At 36.9% G+C, this 14,674-nt stretch overlaps 1 protein-coding gene across 12 annotated transcripts in view; it reads left to right on the top strand.

The window, feature by feature from the left end:
* LOC106068750 (solute carrier family 12 member 4-like) overlaps positions 1 to 14,674 on the top strand; it is a 151,520-nt gene that overhangs the window by 80,623 nt on the left and 56,223 nt on the right. For 3 of the 12 annotated variants that reach the window (XM_056036903.1, XM_056036907.1, XM_056036906.1), the window contains exons 2-3: positions 1,872 to 2,343; positions 7,366 to 7,430. The exons of 4 other annotated variants lie outside the window; for them this stretch is intronic. In XM_056036903.1, the coding sequence (XP_055892878.1) occupies positions 2,049 to 2,343; positions 7,366 to 7,430 (360 nt within the window). In that variant the 5' untranslated portion in view covers positions 1,872 to 2,048. Of the gene's footprint in view, positions 1 to 1,015; positions 2,344 to 5,140; positions 5,169 to 7,365; positions 7,431 to 14,674 lie in introns of those variants that run through there. 5 more of the 12 variants (XM_056036904.1, XM_056036905.1, XR_008779091.1 and 2 more) reach the window with 4 other exon arrangements.

The following is a 14,674-nucleotide window of genomic DNA, read 5'->3' as shown; positions in this document are numbered from 1 at the left end:
CTCTCTATGAAAGAAAAGCAAAGAGTTCCCACTATGTACAGTGGAGCAAGGGTTGAGACTATTTTTTTTATTGTTTCACCTGAAAGTTTCGTTTTGAAAACTTTGCCAACTGTGTGAAGTGATGGTCTATTTACAGTCTATCTTGTCTCTTACCTGGACTTGCTGCAACTTTCATCTGTTTTCTGTAAGCTCTCTTATTTTATTGCCCCTCGTCAATTCGCTATTGAACTCAACTCTTTATTTCTTCTTCCACTCTTCTCTCTCTTTCTCTCTTTCTTTCTCTCCTTCTCTATACTCTTGTATTTTATTTTACTCTTTATTTAACTCTCTCTTTTTCTTCTCTCTTTCTCTTTGTCTAATTTCCAGCCCATGTCCAAGACACATGAGGCTATCTTCAGCTATTGGATTCTATCACAGCCATTCCTCAGAAACCTTAGTGACATCTTCACACATGATTATATGACATCTTCACACATCATTATATGACATCTTCACACATCATTATATATTCATCTGGTTTTGTTTGCTCTGCTACATTCACTGAGTTTATCAGCTACGTAATAAAAAATAAAAACTCTTCACAAAAACAAACTTAGTGAAACTCAAATAAAACTTAGTGAAATTCAAATAAAACTTAGTGGAACCAAATAAAACCCAATAAACCTTAGTGCAAATCCAATTTAGTAACGCTAAGTGCGTTACAGTAAGTCTACCTAATTTGTTCAAATTCATTTGAAACACTTTGATTATCATAGTTACTTCCCTTTGTTTTAAAGAATATATATTCTCAAAGAAGTATGGCTTATCACAGCCTGCAGATTTGATCTTTAGGGTGGGGAGGGTGATGATGATAAATACCTGACTTAATAACATTTAGTTTGAGATAGCTGTTAGCTAGACCTCCTTTTCTCAGGATTGAGTTGTTGTTTTTTTTGTGTTTTTGTTAACATCTAAACTTATTTTTATATTCTAACTCAATAGATTATCTGTTCTTTAAAAGCCCTTTACGTTATCTTGTATCTAGGATAAGATAAAATGCTAATAGTCGACGAACGCGTGTTTGTTTTATCTCTGACATAGACTGAGGTTTTATCAGCACTGTCTAGCACATCTTGGTCTCGTGTCATTGTTGGCCTGAACGCTCTCCTACAGACAGACACTAATTTGTTGTCTTCAACTGGGGTGATCAACAGATACTTCTTTTATCTTATTTCCGCATTATTGATCAGGCGACAAGACGATGTGTGTGTAATGTGTGCATATAAACGTCTTGCTGGTCTGTGCTGTGGTGTAGATTTAGAGAACAGATTGGCTAGCATGCATACAGTACATGTACACTTTCAGTGCAGATTTGTGCTGTTCAGTTGTTGAGTTGATCCTTTGTTTGGATTTATAATGAAGTTACAAAGTGGCGTGTAGATTTGGTGTGTAGATTAATAGACAGCATTGCCTTAAGATTTAGTTTCTATTTGTAGATCGTTATCCCTTGTTTTAATCCTTGATAGTGGTAGATGTAGACATGTAGTGGACCTTGAGTTCACTGTAGGAACATCAATTGGACATTTTCATACATGGCGGGAAAAATCTCTAACTAGCCAGCTTGGTTGGTGTACCCTGTGTACCATGGACAGGAAGTGTTGATAAGCTCTGGTGGTGGTGGTGTTTGTTTTAAGTGACAGGAGTATTCTTGTGCACAATTTAGCGCTGCAGAATCAAATGTTTTAATCTTTTCTGTTTGTACTTTGTATTTACTTGGCAATTGTTAAGTTCAATTTAGCGCATTGTTTAGTTTTTAGTGAAAATCTCCAGTATTGATTTGCTTACCACTCACCTGAATTGAAACTTATTTTCATTGTGAATTTTGTTTTTAGTTGTAAACCTATTACCCGAGCAACACGTCCACTGTGTGTTCAAACTGTTGGATATCTTGGATGATCATGGACTGATCAGAGTGATGCTCTTGATCTGAGAGTATCGATGAGATAGATAAAATACACGCTCGTAATAACTGGGGACACTCTCAGAGAGCTAATTCTGTCCGTTGAACTATGGATCGTGCCGAGGAAGAGAGGGAGGTTCTGGAGCCCTTAAACCCACCCCAGCCCCCGGAGCCTGCCGCCATCACCGAGGTCGGGGGCAGGTTCAACGTGCAAAAGATCGAAAAAGCCGACGAGCCCATGATCTTGTCTAAGCGCCCGTCGGTGGACAATAGCAGCGGCGCCAACGGAGAGCCGGCGGCTAAGGTGGTGGTGGAGTCGGTCAACCATGACCCGGATACTATCGAGAACATTGACGAGGAATTTGTGGACCTTGAAGCAGGTGAAGGTCGTCAGAGGAATTCAGGTAGGTTGCTAGGAGGCTGACCCAGGAAAGCATGGATGTGCTCTGATGTGTCTGTCAAGTGTGCTTTTGTTTTTGTTAGACTTTGGGGCTTTTGGGCTGAATATCCTCTTTAAATATTAACATTGTAGCATTAGTGTCCATGTACTTTACCTTTATTGTAATGCCCCAGCTTCATTTGAAACGTAACCACTTATAGACTAGAATTGATGAAGTCTGCATTGGTATTTGTTACATTTTATTCAGACACTATTTCTTTTTTTTGTCCTTTAAGCTACTCTGTTGGTTTGTCTTTTGTTTGAATGGTTGAAATGTTAGTTTAAAATGACAGAGGTCACGGATCATAGCTAAGAAGGAACAGACCCCAGCTACTGGGGGACTTGATGGGCTTTAGGGGTGTCCTTATTAGCAGCGCAATACCAACACACACATAAGACTCAAATCTAGGGGAAAGAACTCAGTACTGAAACCTCAAACGTTCAGCTCAGTTATTGTGTGACCATCGCAGTGGATCTAAACGAAGTAGTGCCGGTGTTTTGGTGGATTTCATCAGCTATCTCCCTGCTCCAGCAAAACGTTAAACGGTAATGTTGCTAGATTGGTAATGTTGTTAGATTGGTAATGTTGCTAGATTAGTAATGTTGCTAGATTGGTAATGTTGTTAGATTGGTAATGTTGCTAGATTAGTAATGTTGCTAGATTGGTAATGTTGCTAGATTGGTAATGTTGTTAGATTGGTAATGTTGCTAGATTGGTAATGTTGCTAGATTGGTAATGTTGTTAGATTGGTAATGTTGCTAGATTGGTAATGTTGCTAGATTGGTTATGTTGTTAGATTGGTCATGTTGCTAGATTGGTCATGTTGCTAGATTGGTCATGTTGTTAGATTGGTCATGTTGCTAGATTGGTCATGTTGTTAGATTGGTAATGTTGCTAGATTGGTAATGTTGCTAGATTGGTCATGTTGCTAGATTGGTCATGTTGCTAGATTGGTCATGTTGTTAGATTGGTAATGTTGCTAGATTGGTAATGTTGTTAGATTGGTAATGTTGCTAGATTGGTTATGTTGTTAGATTGGTCATGTTGCTAGATTGGTCATGTTGCTAGATTGGTCATGTTGTTAGATTGGTAATGTTGCTAGATTGGTAATGTTGTTAGATTGGTAATGTTGCTAGATTGGTCATGTTGCTAGATTGGTCATGTTGCTAGATTGGTCATGTTGCTAGATTGGTAATGTTGCTAGATTGGTTATGTTGTTAGATTGGTCATGTTGCTAGATTGGTCATGTTGCTAGATTGGTCATGTTGCTAGATTGGTCATGTTGTTAGATTGGTAATGTTGCTAGATTGGTAATGTTGCTAGATTGGTTATGTTGTTAGATTGGTCATGTTGCTAGATTGGTAATGTTGCTAGATTGGTAATGTTGCTAGATTGGTTATGTTGTTAGATTGGTCATGTTGCTAGATTGGTCATGTTGCTAGATTGGTAATGTTGCTAGATTGGTTATGTTGCTAGATTGGTTATGTTGTTAGATTGGTCATGTTGTTAGATTGGTCATGTTGCTAGATTGGTAATGTTGCTAGATTGGTTATGTTGTTAGATTGGTCATGTTGCTAGATTGGTCATGTTGCTAGATTGGTAATGTTGCTAGATTGGTCATGTTGCTAGATTGGTCATGTTGCTAGATTGGTAATGTTGCTAGATTGGTCATGTTGCTAGATTGGTCATGTTGTTAGATTGGTCATGTTGCTAGATTGGTAATGTTGTTAGATTGGTTATGTTGCTAGATTGGTCATGTTGCTAGATTGGTCATGTTGCTAGATTGGTCATGTTGCTAGATTGGTCATGTTGCTAGATTGGTCATGTTGTTAGATTGGTCATGTTGCTAGATTGGTAATGTTGTTAGATTGGTAATGTTGCTAGATTGGTCATGTTGCTAGATTGGTAATGTTGTTAGATTGGTCATGTTGCTAGATTGGTAATGTTGTTAGATTGGTCATGTTGCTAGATTGGTCATGTTGTTAGATTGGTCATGTTGCTAGATTGGTAATGTTGCTAGATTGGTAATGTTGTTAGATTGGTCATGTTGTTAGACCTAAAATGGGATAGTTCAGAAAACGAAAGAAGTTGGTACTTTAGAAAACCAAAAACCTCTAAGAACAATGTCGAGCAGCATGCCCTGCCTTTATTTTGACGTTGTGTTACATCCCACGCATCCTTGTTCTCTCCCCTTGCTGCACCACTTAACAACAGACAATGTATCCAAGAGCTGCAACAATGGGAGAGATACACATACGTTAGTCAGAATTAAACTTGTATTAAAATCACACACTCGTTATAATTCTGCTTGAAGTGGTCGACCTAGGTCAATAGTTTATTGCAACAGTTTTTTGGCTCACTTGAGCAGACAAGACGTTGTTGGCCAAGTAGACATCAGAGTGTAAATCTATCTCAGACGTCAGATATTTGCAAGTAGCAGCCTCCCACAGGTAGCAGCATTCACCGGTAGCACTTCTTCGGATAATAGAGAACTCTTGGTAATCCTATCAACGTTTTCTTCAACAGTTGTCTTCCCATGTTTCATGCATTCTTGTAAGAACCTTAACCCAGGTTTTCATTTAACAAGAGTTAATGTTCCTTATCAGTAAAGTTTTTTTTTTTTGTTGTTGTTTTTTAGCTAAGGTAAAAAAGGGGTGGGGGAGATACCATTAATGATAGGTGTTCAGCCCAAATAGTTCTATTGTCTGTCTGTTAGTCTGCTTAGAATGTGTGAGTGTGTGCTATTTTTCTGTTTATGACGTCATTTATTGAAGTAATGGACTCGCTGTGTATGTAGTGTTTGTTTCTTTTCAGCCTATATGAATCCATTTTCATGTTACTGTGTAGTTTTAAAAGTTTCTAATTTTTGTTCGTTTTGAAATAGATTTGTATTATATGCTTAAGTTTGATTATAAATCATTTCTGACATTTCTGATCCATCATGTATGTATTTTGCTGTGTCCCGAAGGGAATATTAATTTGTCCTGTGTGACTTCGTTGTTCTTATCAAGGGCGTATCTGTAGAGCTAAGGTCGTAGACGAAATAGCACTAATTATTGATTTAGTCGTCGAAGGTAGGTCCTAGTCTGGACAATGTGCTCATCCAATATATAAACGTGCTACATACAAATAACTGTTCAGATGTTCTTTAAAAATGGGGTAGCCCATTCGTTAAAGGGATCGCTTTTAATTTAAGTAAATAAAATTGCTTTGTCTTTTTTTTTCAAGTAACATTCAGTCGCTGAATATCGAACGAGAAATCAATTTTAGAAAATCCTTTGCCCTACAACTTCGTTATATTATTTTTAAATTAAATAAATAAAAACACACACACCTTTAAACTGTCCACATGTAGTATATGCACGGAAGCAGGGAAAGGTCTTTGAGTTCCCATCGAGGCTCTTGCGCAATGTTGGTTAACTGGTCGTCCAATCGTCTCCAATCAGCTCACTACAATTTAAGTGTGTGACCTACCTTAGTTCTGTTTTGTCAATTGGACTAGGGAGAACCATTGCTGCATATTTTACTAATGATAGCAAGGTCCCACAAGTGCTTATAGTGAAGAGAAATGTGCGGTTGGATAATCCAGAATATTCTAGAAGATCATTCCTGCGATACCAAATTTAAAAAAAAACAAGGTTACAAAAGACAGTTTGTGTAGAAACACAAACTCAAAATCGGCCCCCGAAGAGGTCCACCCATGCATGCTTCAATATTTTCAGAAAGAACATCCAAATGAAATCAAAGACAAATGAGAGATAAGAATCGAGAAAGAAGGTTAACAGATCTTGTGTAGTGCCCCAACGGTCCCGCAGATCAAAGGATAGGTGTAAGTGAATGTAAAGTTAGATGTGAACCTGGCCTAACTAGTTCCCCTTTTAGACCTTGTGGTCTATAGGGCAGATGATGTAAAGTTCGTCTGTTTGTGTGGCCTACAGTTAGCGAGGGTGTCATGTAGCCAGCACAACGACCAACCGCCTATACTTTTCCCCAACTAATGTCAGGTACCCATTGGAGCTGAGTGGACTCAGAGGCGCCCAAAGATTCCAAAGTTGAAAATCCCAGTCTTCACCAGGATTCGAACCCGGGACCCCCGGTTCGGAAGCCAAGCGCTTTACCGCTCATCCACCGCGCCTCCCCTGGCCTAACTGATGTCTTATAATTGATCTAATTGTTTTGAAAAGGCTCGATCTCTTATTAGAATCTTTAAAAAAAAAATTTTTTTTTAAATTTCCGCACTAAAAAAATGTTCAGCAGAATGAAGTTTATAAGATTACTATTCATTTTAAATTAGTTATAACTTATAATGCATACTAATTAGCTTTTTCTCTTTAAAAAACTGCTTGCATAACTGATTTTAAAAATTAGATTTTTCGCTTTCAGAAAAAAAAAAGTAGCCGTTGCATCAGAACTTTGAATGGTCTAAAATATTGTGATGTCGGATTTTCAATATCTTTTCTAGTTTACGAGATCTAAATGGGACAGACGGACAAACATTTCGCACAAAACTAATAGCGTCTTTTCCCCTTTCGGGGGCCGCTAAAAAGTATCCTTATTTCGTATTGTAAATTAGAGTAATGACAAGGAAAGGTTTTCATATTCCAAGAATCTCTATAATTACGCCCACGATGCGCCTTGTGTGTCAATATGTATATTTGTGTGCGTATATCTGTATGTTATATGTGTGTATCATTTCTTTTCTCTCTCAGTAAGATTCGAGTGTGTATTATCTCCCTTTCTCAGCTAGATTTACAAATGTATTATTTTTCTTCTCTTTTAGTAAGATTGTTTATGTTATTATCAATATTCTCTCTCTCTCTCTCTCTCTCTCTCTCTCTGTAAGATTTATATGTATATATCTCCCTTCTCTCACAGTATGATTTAAGTGTATTATCTCCCTTTTCTCTTAGTAAGATTTTTTATGTATATGCTACCTCCCTTCTGTCTCAATAAAGATATGTGTTAATTATCTCCCTTCTCTCTCAGTGAGATTTGGACCTTTACCTCTCAATACATCGACGTCTGCCCAAAACAACGAAAACGATGGTGAGGTTATTGCCCCTGCATGTTCTCTCCCTTTCCTTGCTGTGTGTCTTTTCAATTCAATTACAATAATGACTTGAAGTGCTTGATAACTACTAAAAGTGTTGTTGCCTAGAGTTAGAAAGATTTATTTCAATGTTGTTTTTGTTTTTTTAATCTAGCCCTTGTTGTATTCGTCCTTGCTACCATTGGACCTAGATACTCACTCATTTCTACTTGCCCCATTAGTCTTTGTACTTTGTTATCAGCCCATTAAAAATAACATTTTTTTTTAAACACGTGTGTTTGCACTATTAGAGCCACGAGCTAGTTGATATTGTCACTACTTGGTTCTCTACCTATGCAACACTTCAGTCATATTTTATAATTCCTTATCAAATATTCCCTTATTTTGGTTTTAAGTTCCTTAATGTGAAACTAGGATGTTTAAAATAATTATTTTGACGAGAAACTAGATCTTGAAAATGAATATTTGACAACCCTGCGCTGTATAGCTCTTAATATTTCAGGTAGACAATATTGTAGTAAATCTAAGGCAGGCAACTCAACGAAGTTCTACAGTAAATGAATAAGTGTTTTTATTCACCAGGACAAACACATAATAGATTTCTATATTCCAAGAGTCTTGTTCCTAATTCTACCAGTCCTTTTCCAGTAAACCTGAATACGGACCAACGACAGCCTTCCCTGCTTCGCTCCAGGTCCGCACAAAAGATGGCTCATTAGTCTCCAACGATTCAGACTTCTTCTAATCTCTTGATGCCGATATAAACAATGTTCTCTCTTCTATCGCAGCGTCTTCCTGACCTTGTTCAATAGTGCGCTCGTACGCACCGCAAGCACTGGTACATGGCAGGGTTACAGTAATTTTATTAGCGGCCCCCGAAATAAATGTAACTCTGGCTTGAGTACTAGACTTACATCTAGAGCCAACATCGGTTTTAGAAAGACTGTCGCGTTCGGAAATTTCCGGATGTAATCCATTATTGATTCAAGAGTTGAATAAATTAATATTGAGGAAAATTGTGTGCGTCGTCTTGGAATCTTAATTTAATGGTCTTTCTTTGGAAGTATTCAATTTTAAAAGATTGAATAGCATTGTCAGCCGTAGCGTAGTGTTCAGATAACTGAGTTGTTTAATTTTAAAGTTGCTTTCAGTTTATTGATTGATTATCTAAGCTTTGCTTATACTTTTACGTACATCTAATAGAGATTAGGTCTAAAATCTAGATCTAGAAGTAGATCTAGATGTAGTTTTAATCTTAAAGAGGTCTACGAGTAGTAAGGTACTAAACAAATAATTGCTTTCTTGTACTGTTACCGCCCTGCCCGAATCGGTACTGTCGTTGCTTCAAGCAGCTGACGGTGTTAAAATCACCCGGTTCGATACCCGGTTTTAACCAAACATTTTTATTTTAAGACTATTTTATTATATTTCAATTTTATTATGGAGGTATTGTTTTTTTTTAATGTATTTTTTTTAATGTTTTTAAAAATAGTTTATCTATAATACATTTTTTTAAAAATCTTTTGTCATACTTCGAGCTTTCTCTACTTCGTATATCTACTATATGTGTTAATTAACGCAATACAAGATTGGGATCCAAGTCAATAATTGTATTTTCTATCCAATGTAGTGTCATGACAAAAACTTTCACACCATCTTCTTGTTCTTCTTATGGTGTGAGATGTTGTTGTCTAGGATGTAATGGTGCTAGACAATGTTGTGATGTGGGATGTTGTTGTCTAGTATGTAATGGTGCTAGACAATGTTGTGATGTGGGATGTTGTTGTCTAGTATGTAATGGTGCTAGACAATGTTGTGGTGTGGAATGTTGTTGTCTAGGATGTAATGGTGCTAGACAATGTTGTGGTGTGGGATGTTGTTGTCTAGTATGTAATGGTGCTAGACAATGTTGTGATGTGGGATGTTGTTGTCTAGTATGTAATGGTGCTAGACAATGTTGTGATGTGGAATGTTGTTGTCTAGTATGTAATGGTGCTAGACAATGTTGTGATGTGGGATGTTGTTGTCTAGGATGTAATGGTGCTAGACAATGTTGTGATGTGGAATGTTGTTGTCTAGTATGTAATGGTGCTAGACAATGTTGTGATGTGGAATGTTGTTGTCTAGTATGTAATGGTGCTAGACAATGTTGTGATGTGGGATGTTGTTGTCTAGTATGTAATGGTGCTAGACAATGTTGTGATGTGGGATGTTGTTGTCTAGGATGTAATGGTGCTAGACAATGTTGTGGTGTGGGATGTTGTTGTCTAGGATGTAATGTTGCTAGACAATGTTGTGATGTGGGATGTTGTTGTCTAGGATGTAATGGTGCTAGACAATGTTGTGGTGTGGGATGTTGTTGTCTAGTATGTAATGGTGCTAGACAATGTTGTGATGTGGGAGGATGTTGTCTAGGATGTAATGGTGCTAGACAATGTTGGGATGGAAAATGCAATGCTAACAAGGAAGTTTTGTAGGTAAAGAAATCAGAGACTTGAACTCAAGACTTGTACAATAGGAATTGAATATAATATCCTTTCACAACTTATGGGAACTTACATTTCCTTATTGACACCATAGAAGCCTGGACAAATCTGGAGATTTAGAATTCTGAGAGAAGCGAAACTCTTGAAACACTGCAGTCACCGAAAATATGTGTTGTTATTGTATGAATACCAATTAGAGTGTTTCTTAAGATCCCAAATTTTGTAATTAACAGCCTCCCTAACTACTCTTTTTTTATTTATTTTGTTTTTTAGTGTTTGGTTCCAATTTTAACCAGTCGCATAGTGTTAATATTTGAATGACTAATGAGCTCGATAACTGTACATGACATCTAAATGTAGGACGTATTGGACCACATGAGACCAACATGTGTCATTAGGACATTATCGTATGCTGGAAATCGTACTCAAGAGCGGGAAATCTTGAAAAGCTAGGCTGCTTATAGCTTTGAAAGTCTGCGACTTATTTAGATATAATGAATTGTTTGTATTTCCCTCACTTGGTTAGACATTAAAAACTATTGCAAGTAGTTGCTTTGTCTCTTCAGGTGAATAAATCAGGCAAGCGACCTAGTTTCTGTCTACTTTAGGCCAACACTCACTCGCTGTGAGCACTAGATCTCTTCAATTTTTCAACTCTGCTGGAAATAGTTCCCTCCCTTGCTGTCAGCACAAACATGTAAGATCTGATGAGAGATAATTGAAATGTCAGCTTTTCAATACGCACCAGCGCACACACACACACATATACATATACACACACCCGTTATGTGTTACTTAGATGCTTCTATTGAGTTGATTATGATGGGGGAGGCCATAGTCTGCTAATACAATGGCGCCATATTTTTGTTTTTAACAACCTTAACGAGATGAGACTTTAAAAAAAATGTGAGGGGCGAACGTGTAATTTGGAAATAGCTAAAAAAAATATATTCAATTAGTTAATTGTGATTGTATTAGATTTATGGTTCCATTGTTAGAGTGGACAAAGTTATAAATCGTGTTTTTCGATTGTTTTGGACGTCAACAGCGACAAAAAAAAAGTAGTCCGGGTAAAAATTTCCGACTGTGGAGACAGTGTTACGTTGAGTTATAAATTTGTAGTTCTTGTTTTGTGGGCGGATGGATATACTAGCTGCATTAGAGAATATGAGTGTCTTTCATTGGTATGTGTTAACTGTGTGACGTTTGTGAGAAGGCACGTGAGGCGTGTCTGTGTGTATCAAACTCAGAAATGTGTTTGAGAATCGCTGCATGCATTGGTCTGAGGAGAACGTCCAAGGCCTACAACTCTTGAAATGTGTATTAGGATCACGGATAGCCAGACGCTAATTCCCGCTCTCCTCTTTACTTCCCTTTGATTTGGTCTGTCTGAAAACTTGAGTGCTCACGAGCGAGGTGTCAACTGCAGACGACATTAGATTAGACGATTTGCTCCGTTAGGATAATAGTGTGTGTGTGTTTTTGTGTCTGTGTCGACTGTACTGACTTGCATTTACATAATATTGTAAATTTTCCTTTGAAAACTTTTTTTTTCCTTCATATAATGTATATTTATTAAGTTTGAATTTGAAATTTGGAGAAATATGTTTTCATAATAATACAAATAATTGTTTCCTCAGAAACTGAAAGTGACTTAAAATATTTTTGTTTTTATCGTCTGGTTCATCCTATTGAATACAAGGGCCAACTGACCAAATAACTGTCATGGGGAAAATATAGACACGAAACGTCAATACAAAATACAATTTTAAAAAAAAATAGGCTTGAAATTCACGAATACAGATACACAATAGGCTTCAAATTCATGAATACAGATACAAAATAGGCTTCAAATTCACGAATACAGATACAAAATAGGCTTGAAATTCATGAATACAGATACAAAATAGGCTTCAAATTCACAAATACAGATACAAAATGGGCTTCAAATTCACAAATACAGATACAAAATGGGCTTCAAATTCACAAATACAGATACAAAATGGGCTTGAAATTCACGAATACAGATACACAATAGGCTTCAAATTCACAAATACTGATACAAAATAGGCTTCAAATTCACAAATACAGATACACAATAGGCCTCAAATTCACAAATACAGATTCACAATAGGCTTCAAATTCACAAATACAGATACACAATAGGCTTCAAATTCATAAATACAGATACAAAATAGGCCTCAAATTCACAAGTACAGATACAAAATAGGCCTCAAATTCACAAATACAGATACAAAATAGGCTTCAAATTCACGAATACAGATACAAAATAGGCTTCAAATTCACGAATACAGATACAAAATAGGCTTCAAATTCACAAATACAGATACAAAATAGGCCTCAAATTAATGAATACAGATACACAATAGGCTTCAAATTCACTAATACAGATACAAAATGGGCTTCAAATTCACGACTATTTAGACAATAGAATCACTGTGTATGCTGACGAAAAAAAAAAGCGAAACTTAAGTTTTTGTAGTGTGATTGTGAAGTGGTACGATATAGATATAGAGCGTTGCGCATGCGTCGTTCTTTGGGAGTAGAGTTCCAAGAGTCTTAGACTCCACTCTTAGGACAATTAGGAAGAAGAAGCTGATGGATGTGACTCCAAGATGTTCAAACAGCGTGGCGACACGTCGGACTACAATATACACGTACAGTGGCCCTATTACTGGTCGTCTCCCCAGAGATGTGAATAAAACTAAATGTATAACGGAATTTTATGCTACATGTTCGATTCTAAATGATGTTAAGGACCCTACAGTCAACAGTTACTGAATATAGAAAAGCTTAGACATATCATTTGACTGTGCTCAAAAGTACACACAATGTATCGAGTACCTTCTAAATTACATGGCTTCTTGTTTTCTGTTCACCGCGTACACCATCTAGTTTTTTGCTAGTGTCACTTCCTTCTCTTCCCGGGCAAAGCAAAACAAGTCCTTGGTACAAGGCAGTAACTTCACGTATAATACTAATGTTACATCTCATTCATAGATCTAATGTTACATTTCATTTATTCTACATCTAATGACTTGTCTCTCTTTAAACACTAGTGTCAAATGTCACTAATATCATGTTTCACTCACATCTCCGGTGACACTCGTGTCTCACTTTGAACACGACTCGTCTTCCTAATGTTGCTGTCAGAGTCCATTTTGTCTTTTACTTTTCACCAGCACCACAATTGTCTAGTTGTGTACATTCACCTTGGCCATTCGTTATATTGCCTACCTACATTTTGTTTTTGTTATGTTTACACGTATGTTTCACATAGTTGTTAAAAAACAAACAAACAAGGAATCACTTAAATAAAAACCCCACTTTTATTGTTTAGTATAACATCAATTCAATTATACGCGCATTTTCTTTATTAATATCTTATCTACACAGCCTCCAGAATAGTGAGGATTGCAATTCTTTATTTCACCCAACTCTTGTCTAAAATGTCTGTCTAGTTCTGTTTATGTTTTGGCTCATCACTGCGCTGCCTCCCCTTTCTCTCCTTATCTTTCTCTTCATCTCTCTGACACTGAATTATGTCTGCTTTTATCTTCCCCTTGGCCAGGAGTCCAATCCTAGATACAATCCATCATCTTTCGAAATTGGACAAAAAGGTTTTGGACATCCGTGACCCCGAACTGGTCTTCAGAGATTCTATTAGTTGTTTTGGAGCCAGAGGCCATGGTGAATGTAGATATGTTGATGTTGAGCTAAAAAAAAACTTTTTTCCATACGAAATTGTTTCTTTACAGGGGCGTTGGGGTCGAACGCTAAAGCCATTCGCTTTCTCATGAGTATTGAGTTTGAACCTTGATGAAGACTGAGATTGTGACTTCCTAAAACATATTACTTAGGTCTAGATTTAGATATAATAGTTCTATAACTTTAGCTTGATAGTTAAACTTTTTAAACATACTAGTCGACCCACGGCGTAGCATACGCCGCTATTTTGCAGGGCCGGCCTTAGGCCACTGCAAACTATGCGGCCGTAGTGGGCCCAGCACTTCCATAGAACCCGCGCTAATTCTATGTGTAAATTATTAAATTAAACCATTTTATAACTTAAAACAGATTAAAACAGAATAAAATGCAAAGACGAATGTATTTTCTAATACAAACTCTTAATTTTCACTTATTATCCGTATCCCTACTCAAACTTGGCCCCGCCAAATCCGTTTCGCATAGGGCCCCACAATGGTTAAGTCCGGCCCTGCTATTAGTGACGGGTGAATACAGAGTAGATTACTTGTTCTCCCTCCCCTTTTTTTTCGCCACTAAAGTTACGTGGGGTAACTCTAGTCCGACTTTTAGATATAAAAGAGTGATCTTTCCTTTACGTCTTGGTGTCCATACTATTGAGCCATGAATAGAATTATATTTATATATTATTTTGGTAGGCCTGTAGATATGGTAGTGTTATCATTTTAGTAGTGTTATCATTTTAGTAGTATTATCATTTTAGTTTGATAGTTACAATTTTAAAACATATTTCTTAAGTCTAGATTTGTATGTAGTAGTGTTATAACTTAAGTTTGATAGTTACAGTTTTTAAACCTGGTACACAGAAATGCATGTTGCCTTACGTCCGATAGCAATGGCTAGCATTGTAATCAGTGGGCTCAAACTTCAATGTCTTTGAGACTTCAACACTCGTACGATTCGGGCCTTCTCTGTCAGATTTACTTCTTATTTTTCAGTCTATCTTTATTTAGATGTACAACCACTAGACTGA

Source organism: Biomphalaria glabrata, chromosome 7 (assembly GCF_947242115.1).
Source record: "Biomphalaria glabrata chromosome 7, xgBioGlab47.1, whole genome shotgun sequence".
In the NCBI taxonomy this organism is placed as follows: Eukaryota; Metazoa; Mollusca; class Gastropoda; family Planorbidae; genus Biomphalaria; species Biomphalaria glabrata.
The sequence above is the reverse complement of the archived record's forward strand: the minus strand, read 5'-3'. Positions and strand labels throughout refer to the sequence as shown.